The sequence below is a fragment of the Notechis scutatus genome, chromosome Z (genome assembly GCF_049901735.1).
Source record: "Notechis scutatus isolate UNSWTSFEM ecotype Mainland chromosome Z, rNotScu1.2, whole genome shotgun sequence".
In the NCBI taxonomy this organism is placed as follows: domain Eukaryota; kingdom Metazoa; phylum Chordata; class Lepidosauria; order Squamata; family Elapidae; genus Notechis; species Notechis scutatus.
In genome coordinates this window covers 28,146,829-28,161,719 of record NC_142025.1, presented here as the reverse complement: position 1 = coordinate 28,161,719, position 14,891 = coordinate 28,146,829, and the positions used below count along the sequence as shown (strand labels likewise).

The following is a 14,891-nucleotide window of genomic DNA, read 5'->3' as shown; positions in this document are numbered from 1 at the left end:
TATTAAAGTATTTCTGAATGTGTACATTTTTATCTCTTAAACAAATATAAAAGGGCTGACAATTAAAAAGAGCAAGAAAAAAATACTTAACTATTTCTATAAAGCAGATTCACAACTAAGGACCCTTGAGTAGCACCCAATCCTCAAATGTGTTTGATATGACCCCCACATTTCAAACTATACTTTTAATGTGACCAAAAGAAAAAATAATTCATGGGGATTAATCAGGTTTATGATTAATAATATTTAGACCCCTGACACTGTAACTTAATTGATAATACAAAAGTTATGAATTTGAAACATAACTTACATCTGCAGATCAGGTACCCAATGTAAAGTTCTACTAACATTCCTTCCATCATTAAAATGTGGTGTTTCTTTACCATAAAGATTAAATCTGTTGAATGTGGATGGATTATATTTTCTATTCACTGCCTCTCCTGGAGAAAATGGGACATGGTCATTTATTGTCAAGGCTTTGAACTGCTAGGTTAATAAGCCCTCTCCCTGTTTAGCATTCTCAAGTAACATGATAGATGCAAAGGGTTTATTCAGAGAATTAGGAAGTTATAGGTCTAAGGAAACTGTCTGCTTCAGTGCATTTTGGAACCCTTTAAATATTAGTCCTTAAATGTAACTTGGGACCTTCCCCTCCCATCTTTTAAATTAACAGCCATATAGCCACTCATTCTTCAATTCTGAAAAATTCTGCTATTACTTGTTTACAAATTAGAGTTTTTTGAAATGAGATTCTAACCTCACCAGCTTCATCTGTTTTGCACAAAAGTGTTTTATTCTATTAACAAAAATAATTGTAAATATTTTGGCCCAAACTAGTTCCAAATTATTTTAAGGGGTCTTTCAAACATACTATGAGAAAATGCCATTGCAAACACGCCCCCCCTCCCGGTCATGTAGGAGTGTAGGAACAAGTCAAAAGAAAAAATGCTTTCATTTTTCTGTTGTTAGCAAAACAAGAACATTTTAAATACAGCTAGAGAAGACAATGTTTTCTGGCCATGTTACCAAATTGCAATCCAATGAGACATAAATTAGAATAAAATATATGTTGAAAGCAATCTTTAGAGTGAGAGGTGGTATTCAGCAGGTTCTGACCAGTTCTGGACAACTGGTAGCAGAAATTTTGAGTAGTTTGGAGAACCAGCAAATACCACCTCTGACTGGCCCTACCTCCATCTATGCTCTACCTCCCGAGTCCCAGCTCATTGGCTGGGGCTTCTTTTATTGCCCTGCACAGGAGAATGGAGCTGGAAAGCAGGTGAGTGGGGTGGGGAGGGAATGGAGATTTTGTAGTATCCTTCCCCTGCCATACTCACAAAGCCACGCCCACCAAGCCATGCCGACCATGCCCACCAAACCACACCATGCCCACCAAGCTACGCCCACAGAACCGGTAGTAAAACATTTTGAATCCCACCACTGTTTAAAGCAGTGGTCACCAACCAGTGGGCCAGGGACCACTGGTGGTCTGTGAGAAAATTTTGGTGGTCCGCAGAGAAATGTCCCCCCCAAAGCACTCCCCCAAAGCTATTAATCCAGGCTGTGTGGGAATACAAGGCTGTGTTGCCCACATAGCCCGCCCACCTACTGGCCCCCACCCTTTGTCCAAGCACAAACCTTACCTTGAGTAGAGCCACTTGAGCTGGAACTGGAAGGTAAGACCAACAGCGGGGGAGAGAAATCTGCCCCGGGGTAGCTTGCTGACGTTGGTGGGAAAGTCAGTCCCATATTCCAGAGCTGCAGTAGTCACAGGACTGGCCCTTTGGTCATCCCGCAGCAGCTCCTCCAGTACATTGCCGGCTGGTGCACCCAGGTGGAGGAGCAGCTGCTCCAAGATGACCAAAGGGCCAGTCCTGTGACTCTTGCAGCTCTAGAATATGGGACTGACTTTCCCACCAATGTCAGCAAGCCACTGTCAGTCAAAATTCATGTTAGTGGTCTGTGAGATTTAAAATTATGAGTTTGGTGGTCCCTGAGATCCAAAAGATTGCCGATCCCTGGTTTAGAGTGTATTAATCAAACAACAATAGCATTGGAAGATGAGTTGTAAGCTTAAATAAAATAAAGGTTTTAAAAGAGGCAGACTAAATAGGGGGGAAGACAATGATTTGGCTTCAAAAATGCTAACTTTGAAAGAAGTCAAGTGAGATTTTCTTTAAGCATATATAATATAAAAACAAACCCTAACACTACTCTTATTTAGTTATTCACTGAACCTAGAGATCTCTTAATATTTTAGATTCCCACTATCATCACCCAATGGATATTTTAATCATATCTGAAGATATCAGGAGGGGCCAGGAGGGTGCGCATGAACGGAGAGAAGCGAGCAGCCGGGCTCAGCCAAAGCAGAGCAAAGGCGCACATGGGGCAGGTGGCTGCTTGCTTGAAGAAGGGTTTTCCTGCTTATGCGTACCCTCCCCCCACCACAGCCAGCCAGGGGATCGCAAGAGGAGAAGGAGGGGGAGATGGAGAAGAAGGGTTGCCCAAAGGGAAGCCTCCACCATGGCTTGCCCTTGTCCCTCAGCCACCTGGATTTCCAAAAAGTTGTCAAGAAAAAAGAAAAGGAGTAGCAAAGAGCCCCAAGGAGAGCTCACCAGCTTGGCCCAGTGTCAGCTTTCCAACAGAAAGAGAAGACATACATACATACATACATACATACAGACAGACAGACAGACAGACACGTGCATGCACACACACACACACACACACAGACAGACATAGAGACACAAAGAGGGAAGAGAGACAGAGAGACAGGGAGAGAGAGGGAGGAAGAAAGGGAGAGGGGGAGACAGAGAGATAGGGGGGAGAGAGAGGGAGATACAGAGAGATACAGAGGGAGGAGAGAAACAGAAAGACAGGTGGAGAGGGTGGGAGAGAGAGACAAATGAGAGAGAAAAGGGGAGAAAAAGAAATGAGAAAATGATGGAGGGAGAGAATGAGAGAGAGAAAAAAGAGAGAAACAAATAAGAGAGAGAGAAGCGGGGGAGAGAGGGAGAAAGAAATGAGAGAGCTGGAGGAAGAGAATGAGAGAGATGGAAAAGAGAGGGAAACAATTGAGAGAGGAGAAGGATAAAGAAAAAGAAAGAGAGGGGGGGGGAGGCAGAGGAAAAAGAGAAAAAAACAGAAAACACCGGGAGCCACAGAAAACATTTCCCACAGAAAACACCGGGAGCCAAAACCTGGGTAGGCATCGCTGGGTGGGAGTGTCATGGGACTGGGTGGGAGTGACGTTGAGTTGGCCATCCCCACTCAGGTTTTGTGGCTTCTGGTGGCTTCTTTTCTGTGGGAAACAGGTCCAAATGGCTCTTTGGGTGTTTAAGGTTGCAGACCCCTGACCTAGCTCATAGAATTATTTTAAGATAAAGTGACCTCAAGCTTGGAATCTCAAACTCAGATTGTCATAAAGCTTCCAACACTTAAACTTTTTCATACATTAGAGTAATGCAAAATCTATGATGAGACAAAAAAATAAAGAAAATTAAGGAATCAACTTGTTTTATTAAATGTTATTTTATTAATTTAAAAAAACTTTAAAAATAGCATAAAGCTACATTTTACTTGAGCCACTTATCTGGCAGCATTTTTCATTAACTTTCATTCGGTTATTGTTCAATAACAACATAAAACCATTGAGCCTAATTATCTGAAACTTGACAGAAGTTATAACCTTAGAAGAGAAAATTATGCTAGGAAATAATTTTAAACATGCTCTATATTCCAATTTAATAAGCTCATATTATCAATATTCCCCTAAAGGCTTATAGGTAGTCCTTGACATGCCACATTTGAAATCATAATTTTAATCACTAAGTGATGCAGTAATAAAGAGAGATGTCATGTGACAGCATTGCCTAACGGTCACAATCCTGGCATGCCAGTTAATGAAGAATTACAGGTCATTAAGCAGAAGGAGTCCCAGGTAAGGAATGCTGGGTCCCACAGTGAGGTCTTGGGAAACCTGGGGGAGGTAGCTTATTATCTTGGGGATGCTGCAATGCCACCCATCTAGCCCAGAAGTGCAGAGTGGCTGCAATTTCTCCCCCATCACCCCTTCCCAATCTATATCCTTTTAGCTGCACTGCACAGTAGTACTTGGGGCTGGGGATACAGTAGTACAAGCCTGGGATCCTACAAAATAATACAGAATAATAGATTTGGAAAAGACCTTGGAGGTCTTCTAGCCCAGGAGTCGCCAACCTTTTGGACCTCAGGGACCACCAAACTCATAATTTTAAATCCCAGGGACAACTAACCGGTTCTGTGGGCAAGGCCTAATTTGTGGGTGTGCCTTGGTGGTCATGTGACTGGCTGGGCATGGCTTGTATGTAAATATTATAAATATTTATATAAGTATTGATTTTTTTATTTAAAAAGAGCAACTTTTACCCAAAATCAGGCAAAGTAGTCAGGCAGATATAGTTTCTCACAGCATCACAGATTCATTCAGAAATCTATCTTTCTGCCATTGGCTAATTCAGTCTGTCACATAAAATTTGCTTGCAAGCAAACTCACAAAATTAACTCACAACACACCAGGTATGTAAATATTGATTTTTTCATTTTTTTAAAAAGAGCAACTTTTACCCAAAATCAGGCAAAACAGGCAGGCAGATTGAGCTGCTCATGGAATCATTCAATGATCTATCTATCTGCCATTGGCTAGCTCAGTCTCTCAAATTTGCTTGCCTGAGTCTGCACTGAATAATAGCACCTTCAGTCCCAAGGGAGTTTCGGCTGTGCTTAAAAGCAGAGCTGAAGATCTAAAAACTAGCTAGAAAGCAAGAAATCCAATCATTTCCTGCTTCCTAGCTAATCTAAATCTCCCAGCACAGCAGAACAGATGATGGTAGGAAAAAGGAAAAATATCAATTTAGCAGGCAAGTTTGCCGGGTAAGGAGTGAGTGGGCAGGGAGGGTTCCTGCGGACCATGTGGACGGTGCAGCCTTGTGTTTCTGCGCAGTCTGGATTAATTGCTTGGGGGGTGCTCTGGGGGTGAGATTTCTCTGCGGCCCACCAAAATTTTCTCACGGCCCACCAGTGGGCTGCAGCCTACTGGTTGGCGACCGCTGTTCTATCCCAACCCCCTGCTCAAGCAGGATACCCTTTACCTTTTCAGACAAGTGGCTGTCCAGTGTCTTCTTAAAATCCTGCAGTGATGAAATACCTCTAATTTCTGAAGGCAAGCCATTCCACTAGTTAATTGTTCTCATTTTTAGGATGCTTCTCCTTAATTCCAGGTTGCGTCTCTCCTTGATCAATTTTCATCCACTGTTTCTTGTCTTGCCTTCTGATGCTTTGGAAAACAGGGTGCCCCCCACTCTTCTTTGTATAACCTCCCAAATCTTAGAACACTGCTATCATGTCACCCCAGTCTTTCTTTTCTCTAGATTACCCATACCCAATTCTTGCAACCATTCTTCATGTTTTAGTCTTGAGGCTGGTAATTATCTTACTTGCTCTTCTCTGCACTCTTTCCAAGTCTCAGCATCTTTTTCATAGTGAGGTGACCAAACCTGGATGCAATATTACAGCCGTCGTCTTACTAAGGTTTTATAAAGCAGTACTAATACTTCACATGATCTCGACTCTATTCTCTCTTGGTTTATGCATCCAAGGATTCCATTGGTTTTTCTGGCTGCTGCCACAAACTGCTGGCTCATATTTAAATAGTCAAATAGGACTCCAGGATCCCTCTCACAGTTACTGTTTTTGAAACCAAGTTTTCACCTAATCTGTACTTATACATTTGGTTTTTCTTGCCTAGGTATAAAACTTTACTTTTCTCTTCCTCTTCACCAGTCTCAGCCAGCTACCATTGCCCCCAGACCTGTATTTCAATTACAGCAATACCACTGCCATTGAGAAATGCCATCTCAAGCCCCACGTTATTGGTTTTTAGAAGCTCAACTTTTTTCCAAGTGGCACATCCCATTACTTCCTCAAGCCACAAGAGTCATTCTTATAATCCTTTGGAACACTTCTGTCTTTCCTAGTCTCACGAAAATGGGCACATGGATTAGAAAAGGAATGGTACACATGATTTGGAGAATGATGTTATAAAAAGCACCACCAGAATGGAATCCCTGCTCTTCCACAAAAAGCATATCTTTTCTCACGAGACCTGAGAAGTATCCCTGCAGTCGTAAATGTGGGTAAGTTGCAAACATATCATAGGAGCATTGCAGCAGCCATAACTTCAGGCAAAGATGGTAAGTCCATTTTTTTCAGCACCCATAAATTTAAATGGTTGCTAAACAAATGGTTATAAGTTGGGGGTTACCCATAATTGAACCTCCTATAAAGAACTATCAGAGGTCATGCCAAACCAATCTTTCATTCTTCAACATAGTGACTAAATTAGTAGACCACAAAATACTGTGGACATAATATATTTAGATTTCAGCAAGGCATCAGACAAAGTAGACCACAACCTACTTCTTAGTAAGCCAGAAAAATGGGGAATAGATAGAACCACCACTAGATGGACTCGCAACTGGCTGACAAACCGTACTCAACGAGTAGTCCTTAATGGGTCTAAGTCTGCATGGAGGAAAGTAAGCAGTGGGGTGCCACAAGGTTTCATCTTAGGCCCAGTATTCTTCAATATCTTCATTAACAACTTAGATGAGGGAATAGAAAGGGAACTTCCCAAATTTGCAAATGATACTAAGCTGGCAGGAATAGCTAACACCCAAGAAGATAGGCTCAAGATCCAGAGGGATCTTGACAGACTAGAACACTGGGCCATATCTAACAAAATGAAATTCAATGTAGAAAAAAGTAAAGTCCTACACTTAGGCAAGAAAAACCAAAAGTACACATATAGACTGGGTGAAACCAGGCTCAATAGCAGTAACTGTGAGAGGGATCTTGGAGTCTTAGTGGACAACCAGCTAAATATGAGCCAGCAATGTGTAGCAGCAGCAACCAAAAAAGCTAATGCAATCCTATGTTGTATTAACAGAGGGATACAGTCAAGATCAAGGGAGGTACTAATACCACTCTATAAAGCCTTAGTAAAACCATACCTAGAGTACTGCATCCAGTTTTGTTCACCACATTACAAAAAAGATGTTGAGACTCTAGAAAAAGTACAGAGAAGAGCAATCAGGATGATTAGGGGACTGGACACTAAAACATATGAAGAATGATTATAGGAACTGGGCTTGGCTAGTTAGTAAAGAGAAGGACCAGGGAAGACATGACAGCAATCTTCCAATATTTGAGGGGCTGCCACAGAGAGGAAGGGGTCAAGCTATTTTCTAAAGTGCCTGTAGGCCAGACAAGGAATAATGGGTGGAAACTAAACAAGGAGAGATTTAACCTGGATATAAGGAGAAACTTTCTGACAGTGAGAACAATCAACCAATGGAACACCTTGCCCTCAGAAGTTGTGGGAGCGCCATCACTTGAGACTTTCAAGAAAAGATTGGACTGCCATATGTCAGAAATGGTGTAGGGTCTCCCACTTGGGCTAGATTGGGACTAGATGACCTACAAGATCCCTTCCAACTCTGATTATCTGTTATCTGTTAGGTATGCATTCCTATTCCTATGACCATTTTGTTTCCATTTATCAAATATATTACTATCAATTTAACCAAATCTTCAAAAGACATTTCAAGAGAAATTTTAATTTTATTCCTTATTATAAAGTGGAAAATAAACATGTCTTTGCTAAACAAACTATGATCATATACAATTAGAGCTTTTCACAATATTTAGTTGTCCTTTTTACTCACCAACATAATAATCATTGTGTGTTGAAACATATAAGTCATGTCCCTCCTGTGCTTCCTTTTGGACTTCATCAAATGTTTTTCGGGGATTTACAATGTCTGCAGCAGATATCTCTGAAAATCAGTCAATACATGTAATGAAACAATCTAATATAAATCATAAATGTTCATATAATTAGTTCCAGGGTTTTTTATTTGTATAACTATAGTAAACCATACTGTGTGTAGCCATGCATGCATGAAATATATTTATAATTGAATAATAGCAATATAGCAATAGTCCTAATGCAACACACTCAATATGGGGCTACCCTTAAAGAGCATTCTGGAAGCTCCAGTTTGTGCAAAATGCAGCAGCCTGCATGATTTTGTGCAGACCCTGGTGTGCACATGTATCACCTCACCAGCAAGAGCTGCATTGGTTGCCAATTTGCTTCCAGGTGCAATTCAAGGTGCTGGTCGTCACATTTAAAGCTCTTCATGGCTTGGGACAAGGTTATCTGACCCATCAGAGCAGGGAGGCAGGGAATGTTACAGGTCCCATCCCCGAGGGAGATACACCTGGTGGGACTCAGAAGAAGGGCATTCCCTCTGGAACATCATTCCCCCAGATTAGAATGCCCCCCTCTAATACTCTTCCAGAAGGCACTGAAGACCTAGTTCTGCCAGCAGGCCTGGGGAACCCAGAGCGGGATGGATCCCATTAAATGGCTGGTGTGATCTGCTGTTGTCGGGGTGGGGGATGGGAGTTTGGGGGTGATTTTGTTATATTGTACTTTATTAATTTGATTCTTTTTGTTAGTTTTTATTGTGTTAAATGTTGTTTTACATTCTGTAAGCCGCCTAGAGTCGCCATGGGTGAATAGGAAGCAATATAAATTCAATAAATAAATAAATAAATATGATATGATATGTCTGTATGAATCCATTTTATAAATTAAAACTTTTTGGAATACATTTTAGTAAAATCCTGACTACAAAGAGTGAAATGAAGATGGTGTGCTGTTAATCAACAAACACACCAACAATTATTATAACAGGAACAGTTTCTAGAATTTTTCTTGACTCATGTTCTCAAATTTGTTCATATCAATATTTGGTTGGTTTCTTGTATAAAAATGTATAAAAATATAATTATTTCCTCTGTTGGTTTATTTTCATTCATTTGAAAATAGTTGTTTAAAAAATTGTCTGAAATCAGTGCTCGTTCTTTAGTAGATTTAGATCAGATAATAGCAACCACCATGCATAAACCATGCATAAAACTCAACATTTTCTATCTAGCAGATCACTGACAGAGGTATTTATATATTTATTCTTTCATCAGGAAGAATATGGTTATTCTTCCAAAAGTCCATCAGAAAAAAAGGGATAAGGATACTGAAAATTTCTTTACCTGAATTGAACAGGTCCAATGAGAACTGGCTACAATAACTGTGTTGTTTTGATTCAAACATATGTGAAATGGATTAGGCTGAAAATTATCCTGGCTTTTAACAGAACCTTACTGGGATTTAGTTGGAAGATTCATTACGTCAAAAGACATTCAGATGAAACTTTTGTGGGGCTGGAGGGATCACAATATACAAGAGGAAGGTCTATCAAATATCTCTTATATATTTTCTCCAAATTTGGTGGATGCAGCAGGATTGGAGCAACTTAAAATACATGAAAGGCTGAGTATAATTTAGTAATCAGCTCTATAGATGGGTTTGCTGAATATGCTAAATATAAGATGCTTTTGGGGGCTTGGTTTAATAAGATGGGTATACCTATCCATTGTAATTTATAAATCAATGTTTATGGATCAACATTGTGCATGAACTATATTAAGATTTGTTCAAAAAATCAGGGTTAATAAATTATGGGATAGCATGATAGATCAATCCAACTTAACTGTAAATACATCTGAAGCTAACAACAGCAAATCAGATGCTTAATTTTGATGTTCAGAGTTTATCTCAGAATATTGTTTTGGTATGAGCCTTAGGCATGAAACCTAGCTGGGTGACTTTGGGTTAGTCACTTTTTCTCAGGCAGTTCATACGGTTGTTGTTGTGGGGAAAATTGGAAGAAAAAGAAGTAATATATATGTTTATTATATTGAGTTACTTATAAAAAATAATAAAGATGAGATAAAACAAATAAATAAATTATTCAATTCCATGTTAAATTAGAGCATGAAGTGACACTGTATTTTCTTACTAATTTTCCTACCTTGTTTGACTGTTGTTCCAAATCGAGTATTATTCACATCCAATCCTTTAGGCATTCGTAGAGACTGATCATGAGATTTTCCAAGAGGAGCCTGACAGTTACTTAAGTAGACAGATTCTTTCTTTTCTTTAATTTTTTGTTGGAAATATGTTTTAGGAGGTGGATTAACTAATGATGATGCCTGAAGAAGTTTTATCCCATATAAAATATATTAGTGCTGAAATACCTTCTGTTATGCTATCATATTAATTTTATTAACACTATGGCACAATATCAGCTATTAATTTGATTTAGAACAGGAAAAAAGTATGAATGATTTTTTTTTAAGATACTATTATTGTGTAAATTAACATCTTGGAATTTCTTCTATTTGTTCATCATTTCCTATGTTTGTTATACATTACTCAAAACATTCAATTTAAATATAATTAAATATGAAACAATCCAAATTTCATAGACACACTGGTTACCATTAAAATACATCTGTTACAAATCATGTAATATCATTAAAGGTGTAACTAATCCTTTGTTTTTCAAAAATTATTACAAGCGGTGGGTGACTCTACCATACTCAGTTTTACAAAGAGTTACTATTATAAGTCCCTGAAAGATTGTCTTTGGTGACAAAAAATATATAGTACTGATATCTGTGTTATGGACACTACAACCTTATAGATGATTTTAAAAAAAAAATGTGTTCCAAACATAGACATTGGGGACCAAGTGATTGATACTTTAAGACTATCCTTCATTAAAATGATTTATATAAACTGGAATACATACAGAAAAAAGTTAATAAGAATGATCAGGAAACAGGAAACTAAACTGACTTACCTGGGTATTTTAGATTTTTAAAAAGGCAGTTAGAAATAGGGAAAAATAATATAAATACCCGAAGGAGTGTCAAAACAAAATCATAACCTTCTTTGCCATCCCAGGGTAATAATGATTTAAGTTACAGGACTATAAATTCTAAATAAATGTTAGGGAAAACTTTTTGACAGTAAAAACAGTGAACCTAACTGGTAAAAAGGTATCATGGGCTTTGTTTACTAGATGTATTCATGTGAAGTATACAAGGAGAGATTCAACCTAGAAATAAGGTGAAATTTTCTGACAGTGAGAACAATCAACCAATGAGAAAGCTTCCCTTCGGAAGTTGTGGGAGTTTCATCACTGGAGGCTTTCAAGAAGAACTGGACTGCCATCTGTCAAAAATAGTGTAGAGTCTCCTGCTAGGGAGGGTTGGACTAGATGACCTGCAAGATTCCTTCCAACTCTGTTAATCTGTTTATCTGAAGTATTGACAGCCACTTGTTGGGACCACTTTTATTTGTATTAATGAAGAAGTAAAATCTAAGTGGTTCCTTCCAATTCTACAATTTTACAAGTTTATGGTTCTCCCTAGCTTAGTGCTCTTCTTTCTATTAATCTTATTTTTCTTGATGTTCATTTTGTTGCTTAGTAGAGAAATCATTTCAATAATCAAGGCAGGACAAGACTATTCCTGACTTGAGTTTATCACACTTATATTGCAGAGATTTGACTGATATAAGTTATGGAAATACCAGCTATAATTTTACACAGGAAATCATATTTCAACATGTCCATCAAGTTTTCCTTATTCAGAACTAATCAAGATTCTGTTTCTCATCAATAAAATAAAGTATGGCTTCTTTGTTTAGAAAAAAAGAAAAGATATGCATATTCTTACATTCTCTGAAATGATGGTTGTTATTCCATGAGTCAAATATGATGCAATATCAGGATCATTTGCTCGGCCATAAAATACTCTTTCTTTACCTGCAGGAGGATTGCTGGTGTTTCGAAACTTTTTTACAACAGGTGGCGTAATTGGCTATAAGACAACATGAAAACCATTTTAAAGTGTACATTCTTATAAATATCTTTATTTAAAAATTAGATGTGTCTTAACTGCATTAGTTCATTAATACAGGTAGGCCTCGATGTACGACCACAATTGAGCCCAGAATTTTTGTTACTGAGAAATTTGTTAAGTGAGTTTTGCCCCTTTTTACAACTTTTCTTGCCACATTTATAAAGTGAATCACTGAGTTGTTAAGTGAATCTGACTTCTCCATTGACTTTGCTTGTCATAATGTCGCAAAAGATGATCACAGAGACCCTGGGACATTGTAACCGTCATAAATATGAACCAGTTCTCCAGCATCTGAATGTAAATCATGTGCCCATTTAGATGCTGCAATGTTCGTAAGTGTGAAAAATGGTCATGTCACTTTTTTCACTGCCATTGTAGCTTCAGACAGTCACTAAATGAACTGGTCTAAGTCAAGGACTACCTGTATATACTCAAAGCCTTAGAGCAAGGGTCTTCAAACTTGGCAAGTTTAAGACTTTTGGACTTCAACTCAGGGATGGGATCGGACTGGTATAACTACCGGTTCTGTCTATTAGCATCGCATGTGCATGTTGTGCGAGTGCAATTTACAACCTGCTGAGCTGCCCGGACAGCTGAGCAGCGCTGCGTGCAAGTGCGCAGCAGTTGGGAAAGCCCTTTTTTCCTGCTTTTTCAACTGCAGCTGTGTCATGCAAAGCAGCTGCAGTTGAAAAAGCAAGAAATAAAGGTCAGGTAAGAGCCCAGGCAGGGTGGGTGGGCCACAACAGCAGCAGACATAGAACCGGTTCTATGTCTGCTGCTCTTCGGAGCAACCGGTTCTACAGAGGTGGAACCGGTAGATATCCACCCTGCTTCAACTCCCAGAATTCCTGAGCTAACATGACTGCAGGAGGAATTCTGAGAGTTGAAGTCCACAAGTCTTAAAGCTGTCAAGTTTGAAGACCCCTGCCTTAGAGTAATAACACGTTTATTAGAATTAGATAATATATCACTAATTTGTCAAATTTTACAGTATAGTTCATCAAAATATATAATTATTGGAAAGGAGGGTAAAGAGAAATACTGTGGATATGACATTAATGTCCTTTAATAGTCATTCCCAAACTGGTGTACTCCAGGAATGTAAACCACAACTGATAATTATCAACCAGCCTAATTACACTAAAACATTTCAAGCAGAAGTAATGTCTGTAATATTATTAATATTCTCACTGATTGTTACTCTACAAAGGATCTCAACTGCTAGCAATTGAAAACAGAAGTATCTTTTAAAATCCATAAGTCTTATATATCTTGATTGTTCTGAAGATATATCTTTGTAATTTTTCATTACTGTATTAAACATGGCACACTATTTTTAAGTATATGAAGCTATTCTCTAATTGTTTTCTCAGAGGGTAATGTACCTGAACCATTGGTAACAATCATTTAAAAAACAGCTTAAATATGTGGCGTGGCTACTCTGAACCTAAACGTTCCATCAGAACTACTTTTTTTATGAACCACTTTTTCACATTTATACATGTTTTTAAAAGCACCTTTAGGATTCCCTTTGCATAATTGAAGTCTTACTTCTAAAAAAAATAAAAATTACAGTTTAATACAACAAAATTACAATTTGACACCAATAATAACCAAGCTCAGAGAGTAGCAAGGACTCCACAATTGTCTGGGTTGTTTAATAAAACTGGAACTTTTGTGTCAGCTATCAATAAACACATATAAGTAGACTGTATGTGTTTAGAATACACATAGATGTATTAAAAACTTTTGGTTAGACATGAACTGAAACATAGAAATAACCAAATTTACATACAATTCAAAATAAAAAATAAAAAAAACTAAGAAGGAAACAAAAAGACCAAAACACATTCTCTTCAGCAGCCAAAATCCAGATATGCAGCAAAAAGCCAAGCATAAAACAATCAAGGAATTACCAAGGAGAACCCCCACCCCCCACAATATTGGCAGGGCAAGATGCTGTATATAAACAGGGAGTAAATAAACTCCACACTCACAATTATGATGCTACATGGTTAGGCAATGAAATATCTGAAAGTGAACAACCAAGTTCAAAGAACAATAAGGATCCATAGTTCAACCCTGAGTTACATGTATTCTCTTCTATTGGACCTTTGGGTTGTGATGCCTACAAGAGTGAGTCTGATATATCTGTATCAATACACACATGCACACACATGCACGCACATGCACATACAAGGTGGTTAAATGGAAAGATAATAGAATGAAGAATTAAAATACTCACTCTGGGTAGGATTTCAGTAAGACAAGTAGCAGCAGTTTCTCCAATTGGTATCAACTTTCCAGCCTGCAAAAAAGTGAACAAGTGAAACTACACAGGTAAAAGACATAGGAAAGAAAATAAACTCCAGTTTCAGAGTTTAGCTAGGTAATTTCCTTATATGGATTAGACAGCATTCATTTTACTTTCACTAGGTCCTGATAGGGTTTGGAGCGTCCCATCCCAGAAGACCATCTAACACTTGCCCGGATTTTTGTTACTGTACAATTACTAAACGCCTAGGTTGTGGTCTGGCACTAACTCTCCCCAATCCCATTTTGCTCTGGCTTAAGAAAGTTCTTATAAAGTTAGCATATTACAACTACCTCGGGAAAGGGGGTCAAAACAGTGTTTGTCAATCTCCGAAAATCTTACAAGATGCCGAAGCTGACAAATGTTAGTCTAAAAGGCAGGAGATGTGGGAGTCCTTTGGGCAACGAAGAGCTCGGACGGCAACTAATCCCAAAGCGGAAAGACCGAGATGGCGCTAGGGATGAACACAAGATATAAATACTTACTGTGGGGAGCTCAGGAAACCGATCGATAAATTTCCCCTGATACACTTCCTTAATGGTGCCATGTAGCCTCTTAACCGGTAGTCCGCCCACCATCCTGACCAGCAGGACAATGGCGGAAAGAGGATGTTTCCTCGGGTAACCTAGCAACGGGAAAGCTTTCCGCTCCGCTCTCTCTGCTCCCCCCCATCTCACAGGTAAATTCACTGGATGCA

The 14,891-nt window shown here is 38.7% G+C and overlaps 1 protein-coding gene across 1 annotated transcript in view; it reads right to left on the bottom strand.

The window, feature by feature from the left end:
- The window catches only part of EFHB (EF-hand domain family member B), a 32,146-nt gene extending 17,359 nt beyond the window's left edge, over positions 1 to 14,787 (bottom strand). The window contains exons 1-6 of the mRNA XM_087948447.1: positions 14,680 to 14,787; positions 14,126 to 14,188; positions 11,695 to 11,838; positions 9,981 to 10,161; positions 7,767 to 7,877; positions 311 to 440 (exon numbers count right to left, since the gene is read on the bottom strand). Coding sequence (XP_087804573.1) covers positions 311 to 440; positions 7,767 to 7,877; positions 9,981 to 10,161; positions 11,695 to 11,838; positions 14,126 to 14,188; positions 14,680 to 14,772 — 722 coding nt within the window. The 5' untranslated portion in view covers positions 14,773 to 14,787. The remainder of the gene's footprint in view (positions 1 to 310; positions 441 to 7,766; positions 7,878 to 9,980; positions 10,162 to 11,694; positions 11,839 to 14,125; positions 14,189 to 14,679) is intronic.
- Positions 14,788 to 14,891: the final 104 nt, after the last annotated feature.